General features: G+C 44.6%; 1 protein-coding gene across 2 annotated transcripts in view; it reads right to left on the bottom strand.

The window, feature by feature from the left end:
* Window positions 1-18,633, bottom strand: part of LOC129708599 (synaptotagmin-6-like) — a 232,261-nt gene that overhangs the window by 94,191 nt on the left and 119,437 nt on the right. For both annotated transcript variants that reach the window (XM_055654433.1, XM_055654434.1), the window contains exons 2-3: window positions 8,190-8,535; window positions 422-980 (exon numbers count right to left, since the gene is read on the bottom strand). In XM_055654433.1, coding sequence (XP_055510408.1) covers window positions 422-980; window positions 8,190-8,535 — 905 coding nt within the window. The remainder of the gene's footprint in view (window positions 1-421; window positions 981-8,189; window positions 8,536-18,633) is intronic.

The raw sequence follows: 18,633 nt of genomic DNA, 5'->3' as shown, positions 1-18,633 counted from the left end.
TGCTCTTTGCCTTGAACCTCCCAGTGACAGCCCAAAATATATTGTCTCCGCACAATGCCTTTAGAGATACCATTTACTTTTCCGGCTTGGGTTTGAATCTAATCAAAAACATTGGTGTGCTTGCAAAGGCAAATGAAACCAGGCAGGGTGTTAAATGGGCAGTCAGTTTGTAATGACCTGTGTTGTGTCATTTCTATCTTCATCTTTCATCTCAAGCACTATCTCAAGCACTGCATCTGCCTTCTATCTCAAGCACTGCATACAAGTGGCTCAGATCCTGGACCACAGTTTATACTGTTCCTCCCCCAAGCTGGAGGCAAGGTATAATCAGCTTACACCTCGCCAAACCAGAGGCAAGGGTAACCATGTTTTGAGACGTTACCTCTGCATGAAGCATAGAAAGCGAGGCTCTGATACTCACGGTTGTGGCGTACTGAATGTCCTTCCAGATGGAGGTTTCCCTGGAGAGATCTGACGCTTCAAACAGGTTCTCTAAAATCACTTCCCCAATCATGTCATGTCTAGAAAACCTATCAAAGTCATACACAGTCAAGTGTAGTTTCCTGTTGTTGAGTTCGTCATACGACACAGGAAATTGGAAACTTTCATCGAAGGTAGGATTGAGTGTTTTCCTGTGCACGCGCGTCTGAAACTTCCTTTTCCGATCGGGGAGAAGATAGATTTTTACATAGGGGTCCGAGCTTCCGCAAAAGTCCTTTGCAGGCAAATCAAAACCCTTGAGGATTGTGACAATCAGCATTTCATTCTCATAGTCGTATTTTAGTGTGAAGTTGATTTTCCCGCAGCTTTTCCCAGCTTCCTTCTTTGTGTCTTCAGAGTCCATGGACTTCTGCTTGTAGAGCTCAGGTTTGATCCGTCCAATGCTTGTGACTTGTTCCTTGTAGGGCAAGCAGTCGGTGCTGAAATCAACACTCGACACATGCATCTGCCGCGGTAAGTGTCGTTTAAAAGAGCTGTGCCTAGAGCAAATAATCAAAAATAAAAATAACTTATCGGTGAAAGAACGAATAAAGGAATTGCACTTATCACAGCTTTCATAATCAAAAGGATTCCACAGGCAATGAAGATAGATTGTCATCTCTCTGCCAGGGCAATGGACCTTTAAGGCCTTAGATAAGTCTCTGCATTTTTAAGAACTTTAAATCTTGCAGGATGCAAGCTGGTGCCAGAAACATGGTAACTCTTGCATACTACCTGAGTGGAATCTACTATTGTGTAGGAAGGAACTGCAGATGCCTGTTTACACTGAAGATAGGCACAACGTGCTGGAGTAACTCAGCGGGACAGGCAGTATCACTAGAGAGAAGGAATGGGTGATGTTTCGGGTCGAGACATGTCGGGTGGGATCTGAAGAAGGGTCTTGATCCGAAACATCACCCATCCCTTCTCTCCAGAGTTGCTGCCTGTCCCGCTGAGTTACCCCAGCATTTTGTACATTTTACTATTCATACTCTCCTGTACAGTTGTACTTATGCACAGTAGGATTTGAGTGAATTGTATGTCAAACAGAATCATTTCACTACATCTAGGTCTATGTACAATAAAGTACTATTGCACCATTGAGCAAACTTTGAAAAAAAGTTCCCATCATCTTCTTGAGAACCCAGCAATAAACGCCAGCACACAATATCTCACAAACTGTGGAGTGCAGATCATCAGAAAATTGATTTTCTTGGTGCTGGTTCAGAGAAATAATTTGGCTTGGAAACTGGGGAGATTTTGTGGACGTCTTTGAGTTAATGACCATTGATCTTTGAGAGGTTAACATCTCATTTGAGAAACAGTATGGCATGGATTTCCCCACCTCTGCCTGCATCAAACACAGGAGAAAGTGAAGGTAACTCATGTTTGAATTTACTTTTGCAATTGACTTCAATGGAAACAAATTTTGGTGAGGGCTATCACAAATCATCATCATCATCATCTTCATCATTATCCTTGAATACATCAATGGGCACGGTGCCTTACAATGCTGTGTACAACAGTGATCGCAACTTCTACTGAAATGTAGATGACGTTGGCTCGCCAGGAGCTCATCCGCCCTTTGACAGGTCTTGTTTTTGGTCCTGCTGGGGGTCCACAGCCCCCTCCTCATCTGACAAACCAGGTGTGGGAGACGGTTTAGTTGCCGACTGTCCGACCATGGAGCACGGGATTACATGGTACCCGTGGTGGAGGGAACTCACCCCCGACCTGACCTAAACATAATCTCGGAACAATAATGCATATTTAATGGATGCAAATGAAAAAATCTAACCCAGCAACTCTAACAGCAACTCTAAAAGTTCCCTCTGGCCTGAATTGGGATGACAATCTTGTCTATTTCCTCAACTTCAGACTTTAGACTTTAGAGATACAGCATGGAAACAAGCCCTTTGGCCCACCCAGTCCATGCTGGCCAGCGACAACCCCATACACTTCCACTTTTCCTGATGTCATCTGAGGGAGGGCTATAGGTATGTATTTATGTACGTACTCAATCTATGAACCACTGTTGTATAATGTTAGTACCTCCACCAATGTAAAGCACTTTGTTTTAAAAAACGAGAGTTGTTTTTTAAATTTGCTATAGAAATAAAAGTGACTTGACTTAACACTATCCTACACACTAGTGGAAATTTACAATTTACAGATGCCAATTAACCTGCAAACCTGTACATTTTTGAAATGTGGGAGGAAACTGGAAGACCCAGAGAAAACTTGCATGGTCACAGGGAGGGCGCACAAACTTCGAACAGACAGCGCCGGTAGACAGGATTGAACCTGAGTCTTTGGCACTGTAAGGCATCACCTCTACCACTGCACCACTGTGCCACTCTCTAGAACTAGACTTAAAATCACAAACTACTGACACAAAGCCAAACGCTCCACTGCTCGGTTACTGTGACTGGTGGCATCCAGGTTGTAGCATGTTTTTAGACAATTTTATTTGCAATGCTCACTACATCAGAGAAACAGATATGGGCAATGCATGAGTCTGACCTAATGAAACATCCATGCAACCACTCAGTGTTAGCCATCACACAATATTCAGCAACTGTGGCATTTCCGCCTCTCTGAATTCATACCTGTCTAGAAATAGTTCAACTTTAAAATTCATACCCATATTTTTAATTTTCTCCTTGACTATTCCTTTTTCCCTGTTCTATCTATCAATGATACGTACCTTACAAAATCCCTGTGCCCTTAGAATTCAGGTCATGCTATCATAGAGAGAGACAGCTTGGAAACAGGCCCATCGGCACATCGACTCTGCGCTGAAAATCAACCACCGATTTATACAAATCCTACATTAATCCCACTCTCTCCCCAGATTCAGGGTTTGTAGGTTATTTGGCCTTTATAAACTGATCCTAGTGTGCACGGAGAGGAAGAGAGTGGGCTAACATAAAACTAATGTGTATGGCTGATCGATGGTCGGCATGGACTTGGTGGGCTGAAGGGACTGTTTCCATGCTGTATCTATGAACTAAAGTTAAACTAAACTCTGTCACTCTTGTACTCCAGTTTCTCACACATCTCCGATTTTCACCAAACCACTATTGTCAGCCGGGTCTCAACCATTCAACCTCTTTAGATCACTATTTGCTTCAAGGATATCTTAGCTTTAAACTTAGCTTGTTGATCAAACGTTTGGCCAAACATCTTGTTTGATGGTTTAAAATTAAATTTCCTTTGAGCATGTTCCTTGGGAATACTGAGTGCACTATTTCTGTTGCATTATTACAAGTTGTCGTTGCCGAATTAACCTACTGAAATATTTCTGGCGGCTTTGAGTCTATCCGTAAGCAAGCAGCCATACATACAATAATATTTCACACAATGTAATCTGAGGGATGTCATTAAGTGGCTGAACTGTGCAGCCTTTGTAAAGAAAGATGACATGTGCAGCAGGGCATACCAATTTCTCTCCTTCTACATTCATGAATCATTCATTCGAAAAACACTGCAGGGGAAATTAGCCTGGTCAATAGTAAACACTTCGAGATGTTAGTTGCACCTTATCATATCGAAGCATCTTAAATGTTTGTGCATAATTAATTACCTCTTATGTCCATGAAATTTTACTTAGACATTGTGGGCGGCACGGTGCCGCAGCTGTAGAGTTGCTGCCTTGCTGCGCCAGAGACCTGAGTTTGATCCTGAAAAAGGGTTCTGTCTGTATGGAGTTTGTACGTTCTCCCCGTGACTGCGTGGGTTTTCCCCAGGAGCTCCGGTTTCCTCCCACACATCAAAGCTGTGCAGGTTAGTAGGTTAATTGGCCTGGTCAAATTGTAAATTGTCCCTGGTGTGTAGGATAGCATTAGTGTACCTGATCCCGTGTGCCTCAATCTTGGGAGGCACGGTGGTGCAGCGGTAAAGTTGCTGTCTTACAGCACTTGCAGCGTCGGAGACCCGGAGTCGATCCCGACTACGAGTGCTGTCTGTACGGAGTTTGTATGTTCTCCCCGTGACCGCAAGGGTTTTTTCCGAGATCTTTGGTTTCCTCCCACCCACCAAAGACGTACAGATTTATTGGTTAATTGGCTTGGCATAAGTATAAATTGTCCCTAGTGTGTGTAGGATAGTGTGAGTGTGTGGGGATCGATGGTCGGCTCGGACTCGGTGGGCCGTAGGGCCTGTTTTCGCGCTGTATCCCTAAACCAAACAAAACTAAACTAAACAGCTGGTTGGTGCCCTAGCAAATCTAACCACTGGATCTTCGATGAGTTGATTGTGTAGATGTATTTTCATTAAAACAAAACACCACCCTTAGAAAAGTCCTCTTTCACTTCTCCTCTGAAATGATCTATTCCAGTAATGACATCTCTCACCCTGCTCTTCCATGAAGATATATTGAAAATATTTCAAAGTATGGCAGCCTCAATGATATTGGAAGTGTTTATGGAATTTTGCAGAAGGAAGCCCATAAAGGAATCCCGTCTGTGCCGCGGAGGCGTCCGGAGAGGACCTGGCGTTGATTGTGGGAAGGTCGGTACGGCAGTCGATGATGGCGTTGACGGACGGACGAGAGGACGCACTATATGAAAGTGAGAACGTCGCTGCTGGGGGCAAGGGCAAGGGCAAAGGTGGACCCAGTGTGGGGGGAATGCATACCGCGAGGGAGGAGGAAGAACAATGGAGGGCCCAACCTGGGGGGGAGAACAAAAGGGGACCTGGCGTGAATACTTTGTAACTTTGCAAGTGCCCTTTTCGTATCAACTATTTGCATACCTTGGATATGTAAGCAAAGAATTTCACTGCGACTTGTCAATAAAGTTTTCAATTCAATTCTATTTGGTTCATAAACAAAAGGAGAAATATAATCACATAATCACCCAAGGGAGGCAGTTTTATGACCTGCAGGATTTTGCTGGTCCTTTGAAAGTGTAAACCAATTAGTCCAACTGCTCTGCACTCAGACTGAAGAAGGGTCCCAACCCAAAATGTCACCTATTGCCTTTTTCCAGAGATGCTGCCTGCTGAGTTAATCCAGCTTTTTGCCTCTATTCTCTGTACGGTTCCTTGTCCTATAATTTTTTTCAAGCATTTATCAATTTTTTTTCCGAAAGATAATATTTAAAGGGCTTCGCCGCAGATTATAATAGTGTATGTTTACGAAGGAACTGCAGATGCTGGAAATCGAAGGTAGACAAAAATGCTGAAGAAACTCAGCGGGTGAGGCAGCATCTATGGAGTGAAGGAAATAGGCAACGTTTCGGGTCTCGACCCGAAACGTTGCCTATTTCCTTCGCTCCATAGATGCTGCCTCTGCCGTTGAGTATCTCCAGCATTTTTGTCTACCTTGTAATAGTGCATGACTGATCTACATAGATGTAGCCAAACCTTGCATACTCTGATAACTGCAGAAATATTTTCCTACAATGTATCATACCCAAAAGTCACAAGTTCACAAATTCAGTTATAGAAGTAGAATTGGGCCATTCGGCCCATCGGGTCGACTCCGCCATTCAATCATGGCTGATCTCTGCCTTCAAATCACATTTTCCTGCCTTCTCCCCATAACCCTTGACACCCGTTATAATGAACAATTGTATATCCCTGCCTTAAAAATATCCACTGACTTGGCCCTTTTATATTACATTGCGGGACTGAGAATATACTGCAGCAGGCAGAGAGGCTGACTCACATGTAGAAAATGGAACAGGCAAGTCCAGTGGGAAGAGAGGGCAGAGAGAGGCAGGAAGAGATGGTGGAGAGGGCCCCTGGGCATGAATACATTTATGTTAATACAGGAGAGCCTCACAGTTAAGATGGCTGAGCTAAGAGCATGGATCAGCATATGGGATTGTGATATTGTTGAAATCATCGAAAAATGGTTGGGATAAGGCTAGGGTTGGCCACTCAATGTTTCATTGCAAAGACGTTTCAGGTGTGACAGAGGGGCATGCAAGATAGCGGGGAATATTGCACTGTCTATTAGGTAGTACTCGGAAGATATCCCAGGGGGTCAGTCATGAGGCAAAATGGATAGAATTGTGGAATAAGGCAGAGGCAGTCCCTTTGATGGGGTTATGCAGTAGGACTCCTAATAATCCCATTGAAATTAGAAAAGCATATATGTTGGCAGATCACAGAAGGGTGTAAAAGGGACTTCCTTCAAGTGCTTTGACAGTCCCACATGGTAGAGGACAGAGGCACACGGGATCCAAAACTGTCTGAGTGATAGAAGTGATCTCTGGTTTCCTCCCACAGTCTAAAGATGTAAAGGTTTATAGGTCAATTGGCTTGGTAAAATTATAAATTGTCCCTAGCTTGTGTAGGATAGTATTAGTTCGCGTGGATTGCTGTTCGGCATGGACTCGGTGGGCCGAAGGGCCTGTTTCTGCACTGTACCTCTAAACTAAACTAAACTACAGTTGATCGTTGAAGTATGCTCAGAAAATGAAATTAAAAGGAAATGAATAGACAATAGACAATAGGTGCAGGAGTAGACCATTTGGCCCTTCGAGCCAGCACCGCCATTCAATGTGATCATGGCTGATCATCCCCAATCAGTATCCCGTTCCTGCCTTCTCCCCATATCCCCTGACTCCTAGTTTCAAATGTTTACAAAAGTTTAATGTGAGCCATTGGGCAAATATTTCACATGCCTCCTGGTCATGGAGAGGTTTTTTCATAATCAATTCTTCCCCTTTATTGTTAATCGCTGTTAATCTGTAGGAATTCATTCTGTCAATGTTACGGGTTAAATCCCAGACACCCACACTCTCTTTGTTGGTAGTTGTGAATGACCTTCTATTCTTTATTTGCAAGCTCTAGGAATGATTCGTGAAGCTATAACTATAGGGTGCGTTGTGCAGTTAGTGACCATTGCTAACATGGAAAGCCTACTTTTCAACAAATTAATGATGTATTCACTGCACATGCCTCGGATTATTGTAGACATAAAATTAAGGCCACAGTCTAACCTTGCACTTAACGACATGTGCTAAAAATAGTCTTTGGTTGCTTGGGTGATAACAAATAGAATGGGCCTGTCGACTTCATCTCCACTCTATTGAAATCAAGGTATGGCTGAATTTACTGATTGGGACTCATAACGTCATAAGGTCATAAATGATAGGAGCAGAATTAGGCCATTTGTCCCATCAAGTCTACTCTGCCGTTCAAACACGCCTGATCTATCTCTCCCTCCTAACACCATTCTCCTGCCTTCTCCCCATAACCCCTGACACCCGTAGTAATCAAGAACCTATCTATCTCTGCCTTAAAAATATCCATTGCCTTGCCTTCACAGCCTTCTGCAGCAAATAATTCCACAGCTTCACCACCCTCTGACTAAAGAAATTCCTCCTCCAAAAGAAACGTCCTTTAATTCTGTAACCTCTAGTCCTGGACTCTCTCACTAGTGGAAACATCCTCTCCACATCCACTCTATCCAGGACTTTCACTATTCGGTACATTTCAATGAGGTGTCCCCTCATCCTTCTAAACTCCAGAATATAGACACAAAAAGCTGGACTAACTCAGCGAGACAGCCAGCATCTCTTGAGAGATGAAATGGGTAACGTTTTGGGTCGAGACCATTCTTCAGCTCTTCTCTCCAGAGATGCTGCCTGTCCCGCTGAGTTACTCCACTGTTTTGTGTCTACCTTCGGTTTAAACCAGCATCTGCAGTTCCTTCCTACACATATCCCCAAGAGGTGAGTGGGTGAGAGACTGACCTGGAAGATGAGGCTGGCTCAGTTGTCTGTCTCTGTATTCTCGTGTGACGCAGAATGTGATCCTTCATTGACATCTGGACATCGGCGGGAATGTCGGGAGACGTGTGGCTGATCTTCATGGCTGCTTCCAGGAAGCTCATGGACGGGGACTCCTTGGGTTTGTCCGTCATCTCTTTGTAATGGTCAGTAGCAGTGGCGTTGACCGTATCCCGGGGAACGGACGTGTTAGAGAGAACCTTGTTCTTCCAGGGCACCCAGCAGAGTTTCCAGAACACAAAGAGAAAGACTGCCACCAGGGCCAGGCCACAAAATATAAGTATCACAGCGAGCAAGCTGACCGAGATATCTGCAAACAGAATGGGGGAGGTTGGAAGACAAGGATGTGGCACAGACAAAGGACAAATGGGGGGGAAAAAAGAGAGAAAACCTGTGAACAATCTGATCTACTTTTCAATAATCCATTACAAATAGTTTTAAGGCCATACGGCATTGAGACAGGTCGTTTGGCCAAATGTGTTTGTGCTGTCCATGCCGACCATTGATCCATCAATTACTTACCTGCACTAACGCTTTTCCCAGCACTCTGCACATAACTTCCAAATCTTGGCACTTCAAGTTTTCATCTAAGTACTTAAATGTTTTGAGATTATGTGGCTCAATTAGGCAGTGCATTACAGATTTCAGCCACCCTCTTGAAAATAGTTCTTCCCTAAGTCCCCTCCGCATCTCCTGCCTCTCACTTTAAACCTGTGCCCTCTGGTCACAGACACTTGGGGTAGATTTCTTATTATTTATGCCACTCTCAATACCTCTGCCCCCCAGGATGAGGGTTTCCGTAGTAGATCATCAGAGATGTTCTCATTCCATAGGAAACAGGGGTTCTCCCATTATAGATGAGGCTCTCAATGGCGTCCCCTTGAAATCCCGCAGCTCCGCTCTTGCTCTCCCTGCTCCCACTCGCAACAAGGACAGAGTCCCCCTTGTCCTCACCTTCCATATAGCATATTCCTACTCCAACACTTTTGCCACCTCCAACGGGATCCCACTACTGGCCACATCTTCCCATCTCCACCCCTTTCTGCTTTCCGCAGAGACCATTCCCTCCACAACTCCCTGGTCAACTCGCCCCTTCCCACCCAAACCACCCCCTCCCCAGGTATTTTTCCCTGTAACAGGAGATGCACCACCTGTCTCTTTACCTCCCTCCTCGACTCCATCCAAGGACCCCGACAGTCTTTTCAGGTGAGGCAGAGGTTCACTTGCGCCTCCTCCAACCTCATCTTTTGTATCCGCTGTTCCAGGTGTCAACTGCTGTACATCGGCGAGACCAAGCGCAGGCTTGGCGATCGTTTAGCTGAACACCTCCGCTTAGTCCGCCTTAACCTACCTGATTTCCCGGTTGTTCAGCACTTTAACTACCCGTCCCATTCCCAATCTGACCTTTAAGTTGCAAGTACCCCTTAGTATTTGCCCCAATGGCTTACCACCCCTACCTCTGATGATAATGAGTGACTTAGTTCTATCTCTCTTTTGGTGCTTTTTGGGTTAATTTCAGAGCAACAGCAAAACGTAATGGAAAGAAAACTACCAGGAGAGATGAAAAACGAGTGCCATTCTTATCGATTGTTTTACACTGTGACAAGAAGTGATCAAGGAGCGTGCCTGTTATATTCAGCTTCAGGGTATCACTCAATGCACATCGATTGAACACCAAATAAAATCTCTGTGGCACCCAAACATATATAACGTGTACAGTGGGTCAGAACAGAAGGGATTAGAAATTCAATCACATAATACTTTTTTGTGCATTGCGTGACTGATGAGAATTTGAATGAAATGCAATAATGACCACTACTCAGTTCTGGAGTAACTCAGCAGGTCAGGTAGCATCCCTGGAAGAAATAGATAGGTGACTTTTCAGATCAGGGCCCTTCTGGAGTCTGAAGAAGAGTATGAAGTAAGGAAGACAAATGCAAGAGGACTAAAATACAATAACAGGGATGTAATGCTGAGGCTCTATTAGTTGCTGGTTAGGCTGCATTTGGGGTATTGTGAGCAATTTTCCCCATATCTGAGGAAGGATGCGCTAGCTCTGGTGAGGGTCCAGACAAGGTTTACGATAATGATCCCTGGAATGAGTGGGTTAGCATATGTACTCACTAAAGTTTAGAAGGATGAGTGGGAACCTCATTGAAACTTACTGAATAGTGTAAGGCTTGGATAGAGTGGATGTGGAGAGGATGTTTCCACTAGTGGGAGAGTCTAGAACCAGAGGTCATAGCCTCAGAATAAATTGACATTCCTTTAGGAAGGAGATGAGGAGGAATTTCTTTAGACAGAGGGTGGTGAATCTGTGAAATTCATTGCCACAGAAGATTGTGGAGGCAGATTCAATGGATATTTTTAAGGCAGAGGTAGATAGATTCTTGGTTAATACAGGTGTCAGGGGTTATGGGGAGAAGGAAGGAGAATGTGGTTAGGAGGGAGAGATAGATCAGTCATGATTGAATGGTGGAGTAGACTTAAAGGGCCAAATGTCCTAATTCTGGTCCTATCACTAATGAACTACAGTGTGAAGAAGGGTCCTGATCTGAAACATCTCCTATCCATGTCTTCCAGAGGTGCTGTCTGAGTTACTCTAGATCAACTCTGATTGTGAGTCCCGACCCAAAACATTGCCTATCCATATCTTCCAGATTTGCTGCCTGTCCTGGTAAACCACTCCAGATCTACTCTAAAGGTGGGTCCTAACCCAAAACATCGCCTATCCAGATGTTGCCTGATCTGCAGATTTACTTCAACACTATTTGTTTATTAACCAGTATCTGCAGTTCCATGTCGAAATTTGATTGACTACTTCCCCAAGGAATGTCACATTTATTAGAGAGACACAGGATGATGTCATCTCCAGTTACGAGAATTAACTTGAAAATTATTCTGAGATATGCCAGGAATAACAGTCTTTGGGCACTCTGACAGCCATATCTAATCACTGGAGCACTGGTTTGAGCTAAGTCCCTTACCTGCCATCTTCTTGGTCAACACATTTGGCCCAGAACCTTAGTTTGCTGGCCCCCTATTGTTCTGATGCCCCCAAGACCTCTGAAGGAGCCTTCTGTTGCCACTTTCCCCATCATCCACACAAACCCTTGCCAATCACTGCCTCCCCCAACCCCAAATGGGAGGCCAGCGCAGCGGTAGAGTTGTTGCCTGACAGCGCTTACAATGCCAGAGACCCGGGTTCGATCCCATCTACGGGTGCTATGGGTGCGGAGTTTGTACGTTCTCCCCGTGGCCACAGGGGTTTTCATCGAGATCTTCAGTTTCCGCCCACACTGCAAAGACGTGCAGGTTTGTAAGTTAATTGGCTTGGTGTATGTGTCAAATTGTCCCTGGTGCTGGTAGGATAGTATTAATGTGCAGGGATCGCTGGTCGGTGCGGACTTGGTGGGCCAAAGGGCCTCCTTCTGCACTGTATCTCTAAACTAAACTAAACTAAACCTTGACTTTGATGACTTCTGCCAGTGATCACGAACAACACCAGCACACAGGCCCTGATTGTCCTTTTCCACCACAATCCTAACACATTCCCTGATGTCTATAACACCCCAACCCCACACTGACCACAACTGTCCTCCTTTCTCAACCACAACACAGAGTCCATAGGTCTGGCACACCTCAGCTGCAGGTCCTGATGATACTAGACCACCACTATCACAACAGGATTCCTGTTCATCCTCCTGCCACCAACCTGAGCACAGATCCTAAATATTCTCTTCAATACCAACCAAACCAGAGTCCCTCAAAATCGCCCTTTAAGAATACGATATATTTCGATAAAATCTTTTATTTCTTTAAGTTCAAAAGAATACAACACGTGTCTCTTCCTAGACACCAAACCCATCATCTCTGGAACTAGTCCAGTGAATCTTTGCTACCTTTTTTTCAATGGCCTGTACATCCTTTCTTAGATATGGCGATGAAAACAGAATACTCCCGATGCAGTTTAACCGAGGCCCTGTACAATTGCAATAAGACTACCTTGTTCCCATACTCAAATCCGCTCATAATATTGCTCCCGGATCCCGGCTCATTGGACCCAGCAGACCGCCGACATGGAAGAGGAGGCCTCCGTAGACCAGAGACGGGTGGGAAGGAGCCAATGAGGATGATGACGGGCGAAGAGCGATGCCGGTAGGAGGGGAGAGGAAAGCGTGTTGAACATATCGTGCCCTCGTGGTCGGCTGCGGGAGGGACCCGCGGGGAACAAAGGTGGACGGACAAGGAGAAGGGCGTGGTGTCCAAAGAAGGAGATGGCTGGAGGCCAGTCTTCTTCTTATCGAGTCCACACACAAGATTAGAAGTTGTTCAGCCAGAGCTGAACACATTTCTCGGCATCTGCACAATGGTGTTCGGCTTGTCGCTTCTTGTACTTCTTGTGCATGGTGGTGGAGAGATTGGTGGAAACAGGGCCGCGACGTGAATGCTCTTTCCTTGACCCCTGGAGGCCAGTAACAGCCTGGGACTTGGCTTGAGCAGGCACCGCTCACAAGAACTGGATGTAGACTTTGAAAATGGTGCCTCTTGCATGCCGGCTCAGTACACAATGTGTATTCGCTAATCAAGGATTGAGAATAAGGCAATACTCTGCAGGACTGTTTGTAAGATCAATAAATTCACTGTGTTACCACTTTGCACGTGACAATAATAGCACCATTACCATCTTACTATACCTTCAGTGATTTGTGTACAAGCACCTTTGGGACCTACTGAGCATTAATATTGCCCATTCTTACACCATTTAATAGATACATCATGCACCATAATGGATAACTTCACATTTTTTCACACTATATTCCAACCGCCAGGTTTCGGAAACACATTCAGTTCTGATCCAGATTCAGATTAGATTAGTTTACTGCCAATATACAGCAGGGTGCTAAGAAATTTCTTGCTCATATGAAGCTCATAGAATAAATACCAAAATCGAAAATACAAAAGAGTATTTTTTCCTAGTTGGTTCTAATTAACTGAGTAAAGGACCTGTCCCACTTGGCTGTCATTTGTGCCTCATTTACGCGTCATATGTAAAATAGGTTGGCACGTTGTGATGCGCGGCGTCGCATGCAAACCATGCGTCATCACGTGTCAGCACAGCCGTCCGGTGAGCGTGACGTCATTAGAATACCCTGCGGCATGCGGCAGGACGTTGATGCAAGGACGTAAGGACGTTGACTCACGGTGACATAACTATGCGTCACCACGCGATACACGTGAGATGTCGGGACGCCAGTGTACGACGCCAATGCGTCAGCGTGCGTACGCGATACGTCACGCAGGTGGTGCGCGAGGATTTTGTTCCTGTACTAAATCCTGGAGCGCCGCGCGATACCGTGCACCACCGCATATTTTCCACGCCTCACCATGCGCAACGCATGCGCACCCCACGCGTCACGACGTGTCGACCTAATTTACATATAACGCGTAAATGAGGCACAAATGACGGCCAAGTGGGACAGGCCCTTAAGGCATCTCATGAAGTTATTTCTTACATTTTTGATTCATCCAGTCTAAATGAAGGTTGTCTCCCATAATTTTTATATTGCCCCTGTTGTGTATACGTCCATTTCCTCATTGCCAACTATTATAAAGTAAATCCTATCTTTTCTCTCTACACTTTGCTGTTTCTTAGCTCAATCTATATTACGGTTCGTGCCAATCATGATGCCAATAGGACAAGGATGAGGAGACATTTCTTTATACATGACATTGTCCTGGAGGGCAGTGATGGCTCAATCACTCGGCACATTCAAAACAAAAATAGGTTATACACCGGCGACTGATGGTCCGACCACCCCTGTAACCCAGACACTATTACCACAGCTCAGTCGTGGACTGTCGGAGAGGGGGGAGGCGGCGGCAGTGTGGGGAGGAGGGGGCAATGGTGGGTGAGTAGAGGGTGTGTGGGGGGGGGGGGGGAGGGGGGGAGGGGAGGGGGGGAGGGGAGGAGAGGGGGGGGGGGGGGGAGGGGGAGGGTTAGAAGGGTGGAGAAGTCGAGGGGAAGGGGGAGGGGGAGGGGGTGCAGGAGTGGGGATGAGGGGGGGGAAGTGGAGGGGGGGTGGAGGAGGAGGGGAGGTGGGGGGAAGTGGAGGGGGGGAAGAGGAAGGGGATAGTGGGGGAAGGGGGAAGACGAGGGGGAGGGGGCAGTACCTATAAACTAAACTAAACTAAACAAAACTAAGCATGTTTGATGTGCTAAATAGCCTACTCTTGCTACAGAATAAAAAGAAAAATAAAACTTGAGAAAGAGAGAAGAGGTGAAATAAGAAATAAGACAAATAAATACATATTTTATTAGAATAATTCTTCCTTGCTCAATTGACATTTTAACCCGTGCACTTTAATGTAAAAGATGAGATAGGATTAACTCCAAAATTAAAACTGACACAGAGAAGAATGCTGAAAGATGCCAATAGATTGAATCATGTGTTGCTGCCAAGTTGACTCCATTACATTAAGATTGTACTTTAGATGTAAAGGAAAACAAACCTTCATTCATTATTTGCCAATTCCATTATTTCTTTTGAAGCAACACTCCAAACAAAGTAATGTAGCTCCCATTGCCAAATTGAGGAATTGTAAGTTAATGGCAGCTTTCATCACTGTTATTGTACTGCTCCCTCCCCAGTGACAGCACTTTGTTACAGTGCTCCATGCACTTGGCCTTGGTCGAAAGCCAAAACCACATGATGCCAGTGTTAAAGTTGGCACGTGCATCAGGAATACAACATGAACTGACCTGAAGGCGAAACACAATGGAGACTGTCAGGTGATTGTGTGTCTGGTTCAGGATTCTAAACGATGGAGATGATTCTGGGCTCATTTTCAGGTCCAGTGTTGGCATTTCAGAGACAGGGTACATGTGAAGCAAGGGAAGAATCAAGACACCGTTCCCTCTGCAACCCACAGCAGATGGGAAATTATCCAGCAGTTACAGCTGATTTGCCTCATAGATAACAAATGTGGCTGGCCTGCCTTGCTGAAGTGGTCCTCAGAAAGGTTGGGGCTGAGGCTAGAGAAAGCTAGGGGAGGACAATATGTTGATTTTTATATCTCTAATATGGTAGACTACTCGACTAGATCAAGTGGACACTTCTAGTCTTGGAGGCTGAACGTGCTGCCTGCTCCCCTCTTTAGTTCTGCCCATTTGTCAACAAGATCCTCTGAATTGCCTCGACCACCCTAATGGACTTGCCCCAACCCCGCAACCCGACACCTGATTTACACGCCCCACACAATGCCGAAGAAATGGACCTTATGAATCAAGCACGGGTCCTTTACAAAAACAAAAGGTGGAATGCATATGAGTTTCTGCCTGAGGGTAAACACTATCATCACAGCCTGGTTGGGAAGTGAATCTGAAAATTGAACCACTCTATGCCAGTACTACAGCAGCAGCATTCATACACTCTTAACTATTTGTTTGTGGCCATCCAACATCAGTTCTTCTGTTCACACAACTTGTAAATGTTATTTTATAAGCACAGCAGAAACATTTAATAAAACATGTTCAGAAAAGGCAGAAATGGGCCATTCATTCGGGTGATTTGAAAGACAACGGTTAGACGTGTTGTGAATGTAAAGAGCAGAACACATTGTACACTAACCCACAGAACATATTCACAATAGATCATCATCCACATTTACCCTGCTTTTGCACAGGGCTTTGATGTGCTTTGTACATCACTGCCTCATAACCCTCTCATACCAAGTTATTTAATTTGACAATCTGCGTTGCCAACCAGGGACTGACAGCTGAAACAAAGGCTGCAAGATCTTTAATTTATTCTACAATCACAATGAAGCAAACAGAAGTTGCCATCATTCACTGCAAAGTTCATTGAAGAGCTGCATGTGGATTCATTTGGAAATTGGAAGATAACTCCCATGATTGAAGAAAGGGACTGGTTCTGTGACAATGGTAGGCTCACTCTCACCAGACTCCTTCCTGATTCAACGAAAACAATGACATTCACCTTAACTCCTTGTTCGCTAACTTTAGTGTTTGCCTCTGTTTCTACTCTTTGATCTCTTGAGAATGGTGGTGTTACACTGAAAGGCTGCACATTTATATTCTTCAATGGTTAAGTGTGGAAATGCACCCAAAGTAGCAAACAAAATAGTTCCCTCTCCCCTGATTCTCAGTCTGAAGAAAGGACTCGACCCAAAACGTCACCATTCCTTCTCTCCGAAGATACTGTCTGTCCTGCTGAGTTACTCCAGCATTTTGTGTCTATCTTCGGTGTAAACCAGCATCTGCAGTTCCTTCCTACACAATAATTGATTGATTGTCTGAGGGAGACAGAAGGAGGTTTGCAATACTCCAGCTTTCATTCAATGCTCCGTTAAGTAGAATGAGAGATATCACAAGCATAACCAAGCATAACCCACTCCTGAAATAGTCAATGCCCACCAAACATTGATCCAACTTAAAGCAATCATTCAATTCTCAAAGCACAAGAGTTATCATTAGCTTGAGGGAATGACACACTTATTCTGTAAATGATGTTCTAAGACATCAGAGAGCTGAAAGAGAGTACGTCCAAAACTTACTCAGAACTGCCTACCTATAACTTTACTGAAAGTGCAACAGAATAATCTTTCAACACAAGTAAGGCAGTTGCTCAGGTGAAAGTGAAGTGATATGATATGATATGATATGCCATTTATTGTCACTATACATGTACAATGAAATTAAAAGCTGCTCGTACTCAGTGCATAGATATAATTTAGTCCAAAAAAACAAGAAACAGAAAACAAAAACAGAAGGGAGAAGGGGGTGATAGGTGCACAATTCTGCGGCGCTATATACATATATACAGATGGAAGTCCGGGTGTTGGGCTGTGAAGTCAGTGCATGTGTGAATTTGAATTAAGAGTAGTTATAATATTCGGAAAACAACTATTCCTGAGTCTATTTGTCCTGGATTTGATGCACCTATAGCGCCTTCCAGAGGGCAGCAGGTCGAACAGTCCAATTGTAAGTCATGCAACCCCGGCAGTTTCAGGGAAATTCCTGGTCGTGGGCTGATAATGTCTCTTAAGAGCAGAGCAAAAAGATATTGCGTCTAAATCCAGAAATCTGCAAAGTAAATTGTAGTGTTTTGTCCTGATTGCCACTTGGAATCCTGCTCTGGCTTGATGCAACAATAGATAAACTCAAGCTGTGGAGAGGGTCCATTCTTAATAAGGAATCCTTTGCAGATATAGTGAACTGACGATTCTGTGTATCTGTTCTGCATATTGCTGGGTTAAATAGTCTGTTCTTTCTCCTGACAGGTATATGAATAAAAGCAAAACAATCAATTCCCATTCCACTACAATAGCCGTGTTGCTGTTTCATTTCTAAAGCAGGATTGTTTTTCCTTCCATAGATACTGCCTGTCCTCATAGGGTTATCTAGCATTTTCTGTTTTTAATTCATTTCTAAAGTAGCTTGCCAGAACGTGGCAAATGAGAAAAGAATTGGCTAATACCAGACTGTATTGCAAGTTAGTGTTCGGTACAATTCACTTCCTTCCTTTTCAGTATTTCACTGCGTGTTTATTGTATGAGGAATCTATCAACTTCTTCTTAATATAAGAAGCTTGCACATTCCATTAAGGTTCAGTGTCACTACCGATCCTGACATCTCTTCCCTAATGAACTGGACTGGGCGTTGATCTTCTTTGTATCAGGTGGTGGAAGTATTAGGGATGACTGATACAGATATTCAAATTCAGGAATGTGTAGGAAGGAACTGCAGATGCCGACTTACACCTGAGATAGACACAAAGTGCTGGAGTCACTCAGCGGGTCAGGCAGCATCTCTGGAGAGAAGGAATGGATGACAATTCACGTCGAGACCCTTCTTCAGATTAGGATTAGGAAGGTTTTAATTTGGTGGAAATGGCGATTCTTTCACTTGGAAGCACACACTGAAACAAAAAACACACACATACATTGGCAGAGTAAATCAAATGAAGGGTCTGGAAATGTCACCTATCCGTGTTCTCAGAGATGTCGCCTGACCTGCTGAATTACTCCAGCACTTTGTGCCTTTCTCTGTTAACACATTTGCTAGTATTTTGCCACAGAAGCCCAGATTGTCCATCAGTGATAAGTCAGTGATATAACTGACAGGTCGGTGATAAAGATGGGTCTGGCTACCATAACCGACAGCCTTCTGAACTACAAACTGGGCAGCACGGTGACGCAGCAGAAGAGTTGCTGCCTTACAGCGCCAAAGACCCGAGTTTGATCCTGACAAAAGGTGCTGCTTGTTTGGAGTTTGTACCTTCTCCCCGTGACCTGTGTGGGTTTTATCCGGGATCTCCGGTTTCCCCTAACACTCCAATGATGTACAGGTTTGTAGGCTAATTGGCTTGGTATAATTGTAAACTGT

The sequence above is a fragment of the Leucoraja erinacea genome, chromosome 24, assembly GCF_028641065.1.
Source record: "Leucoraja erinacea ecotype New England chromosome 24, Leri_hhj_1, whole genome shotgun sequence".
In the NCBI taxonomy this organism is placed as follows: domain Eukaryota; kingdom Metazoa; phylum Chordata; class Chondrichthyes; order Rajiformes; family Rajidae; genus Leucoraja; species Leucoraja erinaceus.
The sequence above is the reverse complement of the archived record's forward strand: the minus strand, read 5'-3'. Positions and strand labels throughout refer to the sequence as shown.